This window comes from Solanum verrucosum, unplaced genomic scaffold, assembly GCF_900185275.1.
Source record: "Solanum verrucosum unplaced genomic scaffold, falcon-dt-bn FXZP01000268.1, whole genome shotgun sequence".
Classification (NCBI taxonomy): Eukaryota; Viridiplantae; Streptophyta; class Magnoliopsida; order Solanales; family Solanaceae; genus Solanum; species Solanum verrucosum.
The window spans coordinates 351981-364960 of record NW_026019957.1 but is presented as its reverse complement, the minus strand read 5'-3'; the positions used below and the strand labels follow the sequence as shown (position 1 = coordinate 364960).

At 32.2% G+C, this 12980-nt stretch overlaps 2 protein-coding genes across 2 annotated transcripts in view; one reads left to right on the top strand and one right to left on the bottom strand.

Annotated features, from left to right (window-relative positions):
• Positions 1–12980, top strand: part of LOC125814566 (probable aquaporin NIP5-1) — a 125551-nt gene that overhangs the window by 84016 nt on the left and 28555 nt on the right. The window lies entirely within an intron of this gene.
• Positions 3332–4542, bottom strand: LOC125814561 (uncharacterized). The gene has a single exon (XM_049494024.1). It carries the CDS (start codon positions 4522–4524, stop codon positions 3460–3462), a length of 1065 nt encoding a protein of 354 aa, XP_049349981.1. The 5' UTR covers positions 4525–4542; the 3' UTR covers positions 3332–3459.

Below are 12980 nucleotides of genomic sequence, written 5' to 3'. Positions count from 1 at the left end.
CTTTCATCGTGATTATTTTCTTAAGATTTCAAGTTATAAATGTAATTTTACAAATTTAAGAATTTGAATTTTTAAAAAAAAAATATTTTTGCTTGATCATATTCTCATTACCATGAAAATAATAATTATTGTTGCATTGGTGATATTTTGAAATTTTCTATTTTCCTTTTTGTTATGTTTCTTGATTATACCCTTCTTTGTGTGTATTTTTTTTCCCATATTATTTTTCACTTAAATAATCTTTTCTCGTGTAATCTCATTCTTCTTTGTATTTATCTTAATATTATTTTTTGATTATCCTTTATTTCTACTCTTATTTGCATTTCTTTACCCTTGTTTCATTATTCAATTCCTCTAAAATCAATAACTATTACTTCTTTCCTAAAATAATCAAAATATTGTATCAATAATTGCACCTACGAATTTACTCTGTTATTGTATTTTCTTTATTACCTCTCCTCCTCAGTCCTCACCCATCATTTACACTCACCAAATGCAGCATATACGTCCAAAAGTACTATTGAGAGACAAAAAAGAGAAGGATCTCAAGTATAAAGAGAAATTCTCTAAAAAATTAGCCATGTATAAAAAAGGATAATCTTGAAAAAAAATGTAAAAGTAAAATAAATGAAACAATTATGACACAACGAATTAGTCAATGTAAGAAAATAAAAGAAGAAGATACCTTTGCCATGTATCTTAGTACGTACACTATAGTCTATATATATATATATATGAGTTGAAATATAAGACCAAAACCTATTTTGGTACTCCTTTTAATAACCTGTCATTTGTCAAACGGTTAGAAGAAGGTGTATGAAAGGATGGTCTTTTCATCTCCCATTTATTTGATTTAAATGTGTTTTAGTTCTAATAGATGTCTCAAACAGAACGTGTTTCCTCAGTAGTAACTGCTCCATTAGAAATTTTCAGTTTTGTTTCTTCATTAATTGATTAATGCATTTAGAAATAAGATTAAAAAAAAAAAACAAACATAAAAAGTCCAAAAAAAAAAGAAGAGAAAATAGATAAATAGAAATGGAGGTCATAGAGAGGTGCCACATCACCTCCTCTATGATCCTCCTTTATATATATATATATATATATATATATATATATGATATGATTTGAGATCTTGAAACATGAGTTTATGAATATTAGAGCTTTCAGTGTGTCTTAGCATATGATTTTTTTTAAAAAAAAATTGTCGATGGACTTATGCAGGGTCAGACCCCAAATGACCTGGACTTCACCCTGATTAACATTACTTTGTTTGTATGTGTCTGTTTTTTTCAAGGTTCTGAAATGTCAATTGGTTATAATTTGATCTTTCAGTATATACATGAATGTTTTGAAAATTGTTGATAAATTTTGTTTGTCTTGAAACTCGAAGGGTCCATTTCAAAGGATCCAGACTTTGCCATGATTGATATCGTTTTTATTTTACAATTTGAGATCCTGAAATGTGAATTCATAAATATCAGAGCTTTTAGTGTGTCTTAGCATATGAATTTTTCAATAAAATGTCGATGAACTCCGTTTGTCATGAAAATTGAATCGTCTGGGCTTTATGCTTATTAGACCTTTCACCATAATCAAAGTGCTCACCATGATTGATGTCGCTTTTAGCATTTTGGGATCTTGAAATGCGAATTCATAAATCGAAACTTTTGGTGGTGTGTACTAACACATGTATTTTCAAAAAATTATCGCACTCCGTTTGTCCTGAAATCAGGAGGGTCCATCCCCAATGGTGTGAGCTTTGTCATGACTAGCATAATATTCTTTTTTTATTTCGAGTATGTGAAATGCGAATTCATAATTATCAAAGCTATATTTGGCCCAAATTTTATTAGAACCATTCATATAGATAGCTTCGACATGATTAACACCACTTTTTTAGTTATTTAGGAGAGACACGAAACAAAAATTTGAGATATTTTTTCCATTTTTTTTTTTGTGAATCTTAGTCCATAAACTTTTGAGAGTAAAACCGACCAGCTATATTTGATCCAAAAGTTTATAGAACCATACCATCCGACTATGTTTAACCCAATATTTTATAAAATCATCTGTATTGACCTAGAAAATCATTTCTATACTTTCTACATTATTCACGTCATTCTCTCTCAATCTTCCGTGTGTTAGTCCATTAATTTTTGAAGATATGACTAATCAACCGACTACGTTTGGCCTAAAATATTTTAGGACCATCCGTATTGACCTAGTAAACCGTTACCATATGATTCTATGATTCAGAATTATTTTAGGTTTACGTGTGATCATTGTCATCTTCAAATCCCTCAACCAAACACAGTTTTAAACTTCTTCAAATCCTCCATAACTACTATTTTGCCATTGCCAAACTTCTCCAACAAAGAAGCAAAATTAGACCAGCTAGCTAAGTATCACTTGATAAACCATAAAATTGATACCAATCAAGCTGAATTAAGCCCTTTATACGTTATTAGTTAGCAATTAAACCAATTTCAACTACTAAAACAATCATGAAAAAATCGGCTAAATAGGGAAAAAAAGAAGAAGCAATCAACCAAAGTCTTGATGAGACAAAGAGAAGGCTCTGTTTGCATTAGTAGCTCAAATTCGAAAAACTTGAGCTACTCCCAATCAGGGGTGGAGCTACATGGAGTCCAAGAGTTTATCTAAATCCCCTTCACAAAAAAATTACACTATTTATATAGGATCAATTTTTCGATTTATGTGTATATGTTTAAATATTGAATCCCCTCAGCATAAGCCAAAGACATGGTTTAGTGGTAAAGCAGGTTCAGGATGTTGCTATTTGTGCATGGGTTCCAGTCTATTCAGCCGATTTAATTTTTGAACTTCTCCGAAAAAGAAGTGGAAATAAGCAAGCTAGGAACTAAACCAAATTCAGCTCGGCTAAAACAACCAAAACCAAAGTCTTGCCCAGGAAAAAGAGGATCTAAACTTGAGCTAGTTCCAATACTTTTTCAGAATCAAGAAAAAGCAGAAAATAAATCTTCCAAACTCTACCACGAAATCTAACAAAGTTCAAATGTTTATTCACTCCAGTACTTCTCTTCACCGTCTTTACGATCCTTTTGATCATTAGCATATTCAGACCATCACCATAAGTCCATACTCATATTGAACTTCATATCCTCCACAACAGCTATTCTAAAGTACTATACATGAGTATTTCTATTACTATCAAAAAGATGCAACCTATCATACCGAGACTAATCAACATACCCAAAATTCTTCAACACAGAAGTAGTATTAGACTAGCAAGCAAATCAACCAATTTCAACTACTAAAACAATCAACCAAAGTTTTGCTCAGAACAAAAAAAAAAGGCTCTATTGCATAAGTAGCTCAAATTCGAAACTTAAGTTAATCCCAAGACTCATAATCAACCAAAAGCAGAACATAATACTTCAAAAACTACGACTTAATCTAACAAAGTTAAAAATTTTACTCACTCCAGTACTTCTCTTCACCATCTTTATGATCTTTTTGATTGTCATCATCTTCATATCCTTTAGCCAAACTCATCTTAAACTTCTTCACATCCTCCACAGCTGCATTTCTAAACAACACGATATCTACTGCTCCTGAAACCATATGGTACCCTCTAGATTTCAAATTCTCAGGACTATCATGAGGCATTGCAAATCCAGATAAATACGCCCCACCGTCAAGTGGCTTCTTCTTCAACGCCCCTTTTTCAGCTGTATTCATCATCTCCTTCACTTTCTTATTCCCAGGATCCCATAAGTACCCTAAACTCGCACTCAAATCCAATGGTCCCATTTGAATACAATCAACCCCTTCCACTGCTGCAATTTCATCAATCTTCTTCACTCCGTCTACACACTCAACTTGACACATGATCAGTAGATCATCCTCGTAATTACTCAAATACCCTTCATCAATTCCATAGCTCGAAGCCCGAACAACAGTATGAGCAGATCCACGTATGCCATTAGGCGGGAAACGACAGTAAGACACTGCCTTTCGGGCTGATTTCGGGCCGTCAATCATCGGAAACATAATGCCCTGCGGGCCGAGATCGAGGGCTTTTTTAGCCCAAGTAGCGGAGGATTCAGGGATGCGGAGAATAGCTGGAGTTTGAGTAGCGGCTAAGGCATGAAGACAAGGGAGTGCATCGGAGATACCTCCGTGACCATGTTCCATATCGACCACGGCGAAGTCGTACCCGGCGAGCCCGGCGATCTCAGCGAGGGTTGGAGAGAAACCGAGGAGGAAAATGCCGTAAAGGGTTTCTCCATTTTTCAAACGAGTTTTGAGGGACTGTCTAACTTCGGCGGAATCGGCGGTGGCGGAGACGGCGGAGGAGAATCGGCGTGGTAAGAAGGGTTTGAAGTTTGGGTTTACGGTTTTGAGGGATAAGGGTTTTGGAATTTGCGGAAGCAGAGAATAGAAGGAAGGGAAAATAGGCGAATTGGAAGTGAAGGATTTTCTAAGAGTAGATAGAGATGACGAAGAAGAACAAGAAACACCGGCCGTGGCAGCCATTTTGGTTTCAATACTGTTGGATCCATTGATATGAATAAAGATAATATAAGAGTAGTTGAAGGCAAAACCTTCTAACTCGTTATTCTCTGGATTCGAACCCGAGACATAGACGGAGGAGTATTACGAGTGGTAAACTTTTTTATTTTAATAATTTAAAATATTTAAAATGTATACGAATAAATTAGAATAATTTATTTTTATTTAACTCTTGAGATTTGAACTATATCATATAAATTAAGATAGAGAATAAAATTTTATCAATTCATATCTTCACCCCCAAAATGTTATAAACTATTCACATGTGTATCAATGAAAGACAAATTGAAAATTGTGGTAGTAACACAAATTTAACATTAAGTTTAAGTTAATGCAATTTTGTTTCCATCTACATTTTAAGTGTAGAATCTTTATAGGATTTGCGTGAAATTTTCTTTTTAACAGTCATGTCTTATTACACATCGGGATAGAAATTCTATTAGTTAAATTTGTAAAATTTAGGTAAATATCTTATTGGTGCCTAATAAATTGGTATGATAGTCCAAATTTAGTTTAGTTAGAAATAGAACTCTATTGGAAAATGTATCCTTCAAAACCAATTGATTAGGATTCATAAAATTTCATGATCATGTTGACATATTATTGAGGATATTTTGATTATTTTTTTTATTGATATAGCATACAAAGCATGTACTCAAATAATTTTTAAGAAATAGTTGAAATTTTTTAATATGAATGTTGAAATACGAACAATTTAGATGTACATTTGTATATTAATGACAAAATTTAGTAAATATAGTAATAATATAGTTGAATAGACCGCGTATGAAAAAGAAAAGTGAAAGCTATCAAAATATAGCAAAAACCTTATTGTCTCTAAATTAAAGAAGAGCAGAGTAAATTTGATGTTTTTGCGATTTTTATATTCGATGTTGCTTGGGTCTTCAAATTTCTGATCGATATTATATTTGAATTTGAATTCTCGAAAGAAATTCACATACACTTTAGGCCATGGCTACCATTTTGGTGTCAATACTGTCTGGGTCAATTGATATGAATAAGATAATATAGAGTTTTTGGAGGGTAAAAGCTTCTTAATAAATGGTACTCTCCAGACTCGAATCCAAGACATGGATAAAAGAGTGCTCACGAGTTTTGTGAGATAGACTTCTTTATTATTATCATGTATTTGAATATATCATCTTAAATATTTTTTAAAAATAATTTATACATCTAGAAACTAATAAAAATTATTATAAGTTACAAGAATTAATAATTTAAAATATTTTAAACATATACGAATAAATTAGGAAAAAGTTTCCATTGTTGGAGGAACTGCACCTTTACTACATCCCAATCACCAAACAAGCCATTGAGACTATAGGTCGTTCTTTAAAGTCATTTAAGTTGAATAATCAGATCCATGAATACGATGAAGAAGCCATAGCAATTGCAGAGAACAAGCCTGAATTGCACCACCTTCAACTCCTTGGAAATAAGATGACAAATGAAGGATTGAAAGCTATTCCCTCACCTTGAATCACTTGATCTGTGACGATGTCTTAATGTCCATCTAGGAAGCGATGTTCTTAACAGATCAAATATCTAAAACACTCTTAGGATCGTACCGAAGATTTAGGGCTTGATACTAAAATGCATGATTTTGAATCATTTGATGAGGATTAGTGATTACCATATGGTATCCTCTTGATTTCAGATGGTTTAATCATTAATCCTCATCAAATATATTCAAAATCGTGCATTTCAGTACCAAGCCCAAGATCTTGGGTGTGGTCCTGAGAGTGTCTTAGGTATTTGATCTATTGAGAACATCGCTTTCCTATGTCGCCTCCTAGATGGACATTAAGACATCGTCACAGATCAAGTGATTCAAGGTGAGGACAACCACTAATAATAGTTTCCAATCCGTCATTTGTCATCTTAGTTCCAAAGAGTTGAAGGTGGTGTAGTTCAGGCATGTTCTTTGTATTTGTTATGGTTTCTTTATCGTATACATGGATCTGGTTGTTCAACTTAAATGACTTAATAGAATGACTAGAAAGGCCTATGGGACTTCGATCGAGCAAAATTTACATGATTGTTTGTTGTACATAATTCAGATGCATCATATAATTTAGTTTTAGTTGTAGTAGTCATTTACATCAAATATTACATCAATGATACTATATAAACTTGACGATAGAGATTAAGATTGGGCATGGATCGAAATGGGACCACCGGATCAGACCGGGATGATTTGACCGGGTTGTTGATCGGTACCAAGATGAATCGGACTGGAATTATCGGGATGGAAACTCGGTTTCGTCCCGTCCCACTATATACCGGTATAGAACCGGAACAGACAGGAATGGAACAAGATGGGATAAATCGGACGGCACATATAACTATTTCAAAAAATAATACTGTAATTTTTTTTGAGTTATTTTGAATTACGAAAATATGATTTTTTTTTCTAAGTTTAATAGTTTATAAAGCATTTAAGTTTTGAAATTTATAATGTTTATTTGTAATTTTACTTAAGTTTATTTTAATTTTTTTTTAAAATTTTTTTACTTATAAGTTAAGTTTAATAAAGTTATTTTTTTTTTAAGATTTTAAGTTTATGTTATAAGTTTTCAAGATTCATATCTTTTGAAGTTTATAACTTAAGTTTGTAATTTGTTAAATTTATAAAATTTTAAAGTTTTTAGCTTTGTATTATTTGAAGTTGATGAATTAAGTTTGTAATTTTAAAAAATTAAATAAGTAAAAAAAATGCTAATAAAAGTATAAAACAATGACAAAAATTTAAAAAATTAATCTAATTTCACGGACCGAACCGAATCGGACCGGAACCAGGATGAACCGGTACCAAATCATGATGTCGTCCCGTTTCGAGTACCGGTTCAATGTATTCCATTCCATCCCGAATACTACTGGACCGAAACAGTAACCGAAATGGTACTGGTACAACCCGATCCGAAAAATGCAGATAAAGTGTGTACAACATGTTGGAGGATGCACAATTGCCGTCAAGTTGCACATACACTTTATCCTACATTCTCCAGTGTCCCTATCATCCCAAGTTTATGTAGATATTGAATATAAAGCATAGCGTAATAATTCATTAGTTTGGAGACTTACAAATTTTCTCTTTTTAGTTATGTCATAAGTTTTCAAGATTTGAATCTTTTGAAGTTTATAAGTAATATGTTATAAGTTATAACTTATAACTTGTAATTTAAATGACTTAAATTGTAATTTGTTAAATTTATAAATTTATAAATTTTAAAGTTTTTAGGTTTATATTATTTGAAGTTGATGAATTAAGTTTGTAATTTTAAAAAATTAAATAAAAATAAATAAATGCTAATAAAAGTATAAAACAATGACAAAAATTTAAAAAACCAATCCAATTTCATGAATCGGACCGGATCGGAACCAGAATGAACATGGATGAACCGGTACCAAATCATGACGATATTGTCCCGTTTGGAGTACCGGTTCAATGTATCACATTCCGTCCCGAATACTATTGGACCGGAACGGTACTGGTACAACCCGATCTGGTGCCCAACCTTAATAGAGATATTGATAAATGCCGATAAAGTGTGTACAACATGTTGGAGGATGCACAATCGCCGTCAAGTTGTACATACACTTTATCTACATTCTTCAGTATCTCTATCATCCCAAGTTTATGTAATATCATTAAATAGAAAGCATAGCGTAATAATTCATTAGTTTGGAGACTTACAAATTTTCTCTCTTCAGAAGCGGATTGTCTGCGGCAACCATGACTCAATTACCAATCTAGGAATCCTCACATGGAGAATGGTCGCCCTAGTTCATAGCCTAAATATCCTCAACTAGGTATATATGCATAGAAACTCTCTAACCCTAGCCGTTCACTGGGAGATCTAGAGTGTGTCTTTCAACACCTATAATGGTGTTTATATCGACAATATTAGGGCGTAGGGTTAAATTAACTAATGGGCCGACTCACATAATTAGCTCTCGTATGGGTGCATTAGGCCCAAAAGATATTTTATTAACACACAATGCTCTGCTCCGTTATATACTCCCTCCGTTTTAAAAAGATTGGTCTGGTTTGACTTGGCACGAAGTTTAAGAAATTAAAGAAGACTTTTGAATCTTGTGGTCCTAAATTAAAGTTATCAAATGTACAAAATTGCCCTTAATCTTATGGTCTTAAACATGCCACGTGGAAAGCAAAAAGTAAGTGTTACCAAAAAGGAAAGAGGTCATTTTTTTGAAACTGACTAAAAAGGAAAGGAGGTCATTCTTTGTGAAACGGAGGGAGTAGTAATGTTAAATGAGTCATTTAATGTAATTAATAGTAACATTAATGTCTCTCAATTATTGAAAAAAAATTGCAAAGACAAAACAAAAAAGATTAATTTTTTCTATAATTTCCAACTATACAAACTTAGTAATGAATGATCAAACATAGTCTATAGTTATAAATGAGTACTTATTATTATCTCCAAAAACAAACACATACTAGAAACAACTAATATGCTTTTAAGGAAATTCAAGATTTTGATGTCATCAGGCAAAATGAGATAGTACTAATTAGTGTTGTGATCCAAATGATACCACCAAATAAGTGGTTAAACAATATCAAAGCTAATACATGTATTATTTTCTCTCATATACACGACGTACCAAATAAGTGATTAAACAATATCAAAGCTATACAAAAACTACCCAAGTGGCTAAAGAACAGATTAAGCTGAAAGTTCACTTTCTCTATTGCTATTGTTGAGAGCCCTCTAATTTTTTCCATGATCTAGTCAATAATATCAGTAGCGATAGGTATGTATAATAGATGTCGAACTCCCTTCCACTAGTTCGTGTGATTACTTCTCAGATTTTGAACCCCCTTATTAAAATTTCTAGCTCTGCCATTGACGATAAGCCAGAAGTTTGGCAAGCTAGACCACATAACAAGCCAATCCATAAAACCTGCATCATATTTTTTTCAAAAACAAAAACTTTCATCTAGTTTAAATCTTGAATCTATCTACACGATGATACAAATAAAGCATATGGCCGCACTTGAATTACCTGAGCATGTAGGCTGAACTTGAAAACAACGAGGACTGCTATTAGGATGCCGATGAAATAGAATGCTGCTATTGGTCTCGTACAACAGTTGCATTCAGATAACCAATACTTTCTTGAGTTGAGATCAAGATCATTTTTTGAAAGGATCCGAGAGTCTTCTAAAAGAGATGTAGAGGAAGTCAACAAACTCAGAAGAGTACCGAGGATATGTACATGAAAAGTATGCAACAATTTATCGAGTCATTGGCAAAGATATTTCCATTGGACAATGAAAATGGGACAACCAGTTGAAAATCTGGATCAATTTATCCATTTAATTTTGTTATTGCTTAAAAGTCATCCTTTTTGTCAGGTGTGCTCATCGAAAAAAAGGTATCAAGGTTAGTAGATACACCACCTGATAATCATCCGATAATTGTTAGTCCGTTATCGAATCAACCGATATCTTATAGGTTGACTAGCAGATTAGTAAATTTAAAAATCAATACCTAATAAGCCAAACCGTTAAGCAAAATTATCCACCCGATTCATCTGTTAAACAGCCCTAGTATATTCTGATACTATTGAGAAACTCTAAATGCTATTGAGTAATCCATTGCCCTTTTTTTTTTAACTTTAGATTCTTCATATCAAACTATCAACACCAAAATGATATACTAATAAATTACTATCAGGGTCGAATTGACAAAAAAAAACTTAATATCTAAGAGAAAGTAAAACAAACAAATTTTAATTTAGTGATGTAGCAGAAACATGGAAAAAAAATGGCAAAAGAAAAAAAGAAGAGAGAAAACAGTAAATAAAAATTAACAAGCAAAAGAATAGCAGAACTAATTAAATGACTCAACATATTAAGCCTTCAATTTAATTAAAATATGTACTACTTTTCATTCCTTCTTTAATAAATATATTATATTTGAGTTGGCTTATCATGCCAAAATATTAACACCCATATTTATCAATATTTGATCACATTTTTATAGGCTAACGATATATTGAAATTCAAATCTATCCAACTGAAATACAAGTGATCCAACTCATCGAAATATGGATAGTATAGACTAATTTTATAAATACGAACTGAAACTGTCAGCTCTATTTTAAATCGTTAAAAAACTAATATTTGAAAATGGATAAAAATAAAAAAACAATAAAAAACATATGTTACGGACACCATATTATAGATATTCATTACATAATTTTTTGAATAAATATGAAATCAAGCAGACAGCTTGTAAATTGTTGTAAAATAAAGCTCAAAACAATATAACAATAAAGAGAAGAAGACAAGATATGTTGATTAATGAGATAACTTATCTTCTATTCAAGTGTCTCTTACAATGGTGAATGATATCACTAATTATAGGTTGAGAAATCACTCCAAAAAAATTAATTTATTTGGAGGTGATAATCCTCTTATAAGATTCTCGTAACTTATAGAATTGATTGATAGTAAATTTTGAAGGTACGACTTAAATAGTATAAGCATGCTATTTATGGTATATGGTCCAACATACAAAATAAAATCTCATTTCTATTTTAAAAACATGAAAAATAATTTACAATAAGCTTAAGTCATCTGCGGTCCCTTAAACTTATCTGCATAATTCATTTAGACACCTCAACTAGACCCAGTACCTATTGAGCACCTCTACTAGCCAAGATTTAAACAGTTTAAGCATTTTTTGCCTACATGGCAAAACATTTGTGAGTCACGCAAATGGGGTGCGTGAATCCATTTTTCTCCCATTTTTTTGCCTGCATTTAACTCCCCCAACGTTAAATTCTTAACGGTAATTTCTCTCTCAACGTTCTCTTCTTTCCCTAAATCTCCAATTCTCTTTTCTTTCTCTAAATCTGCAACCTTTCTCTTGTTTCTCTCTTCTAAATCAATTCTCTTTTATCAAATGTCGCAAAATTTAGTGAATATCGAGGAAGCCGATATATGTAAATGTGGTGATTATTGCCAACTGAAAACTTCGAAGACTCCACTGAACCTAGGTCGTTGATTTTTTGGATGCAGAGCATCAAAGGTTTGTAACTATTCGAACAAAAACTATTGTTATTGAGTTATTCGAAAAATCAAAATTTATATATTTATTACTGTTATGTGGTTTGTAGGAAAATGGTGGATATGGCTATTTTAGATGGAGTGATTCGTCGCCTGAAAATACTGATGAATCATCTAGATTTGTGTCATGGAATAGATTCATAGATGGTGAAAATTCGATTGATCGACTAAAGAGAAAAGTGAAAGAGCTTGAAGGAGAGAGATTTTTTGAAATTTCAATTGAATCAAAATGAAGAGAAGATGATGGTATTGAACAAGAAGCTCAAGGAAATTAAACTCCAAAGGGATTGGGAAAATGTCAAATTTAACCAACTTGTGATTATTTTTCTTTGTCTGCTACTATAAAATTGTTCTTTAATATGGTGTAGTTCATAGTAGTTCAAGATTATAGTACTTAATTGTTTAGTTTTGTAGTAGTTAGGAGGGTAATCTAGGCCAATTAGTGTTGTACTTAATTGGTCTGTTTTGTAATAGTTAGGCCTGTGTTAAGTTCATATTTTGTATCAAATTGGAAGTTTGAATATGAATTGATCGGTCTCTTTTGTAACTTGCCCTGTGTTCTGAAAAAACAGAGCAATTTTTTAGATCAATTAGTTCTGGGATCGAGTAGTCTTACACAAATGCATTGGAAGATAGTCTAGTTTGTTGTTCAAAAATTGAGCTAATAACACAAATGCATGGTTGAAAAATACATAACACAAAGGCATGATTGAAAAATACATAACACAAATGCATTGAGAGATAGTCTAGATGTTGTTCAAAAACCATTGTCTTGCTAACACAAAGGCACATCCTCGAAAATACATAATCTTTTTTAACACAAAGGCATGATTAAAAATACATTACATGAGTGTTCAATATAAACTAAAGAGTAGATTGTTGAAGACCTTTTTAACATAGGCCCATAACAGCTTTCCAAATGAACTACTTCTTAGAGGTTTCACAAGACCTTTTGTTTTTCTTGTTTGCTTTCATTTGTTGCAACTGTGAAGTGATGACGGCATCTTTTTCCCTTCCATTTTATGCCACGGGGTTTAAAGCTAATATCTATATTGGTTGCTGAAACACTCTTCAATTTTGTTGTCCCATGTAGAATCTTCTTACTTGTTGTACCAGACTGTAATAGAAGAAAGAAAGTGTAAGATAAGATAAGATCATAATATGGCTATCAGAATATACACCAAAACATAGTAAACATATTAAGTGAACATACATTAAATACTTGAGCTCCAGTTGTATGATCAAAGTAAACACCAAAACCAGTTGTAGGCCTTTTGTTTCCTCTAGTAGCGACAAC

What these genes read in the sequence shown, in the direction of transcription:
- LOC125814561 (XM_049494024.1), bottom strand. Translation starts at nt 4,524, where the DNA reads ATGGCTGCCACGGCCGGTGTTTCTTGTTCTTCTTCGTCATCTCTATCT.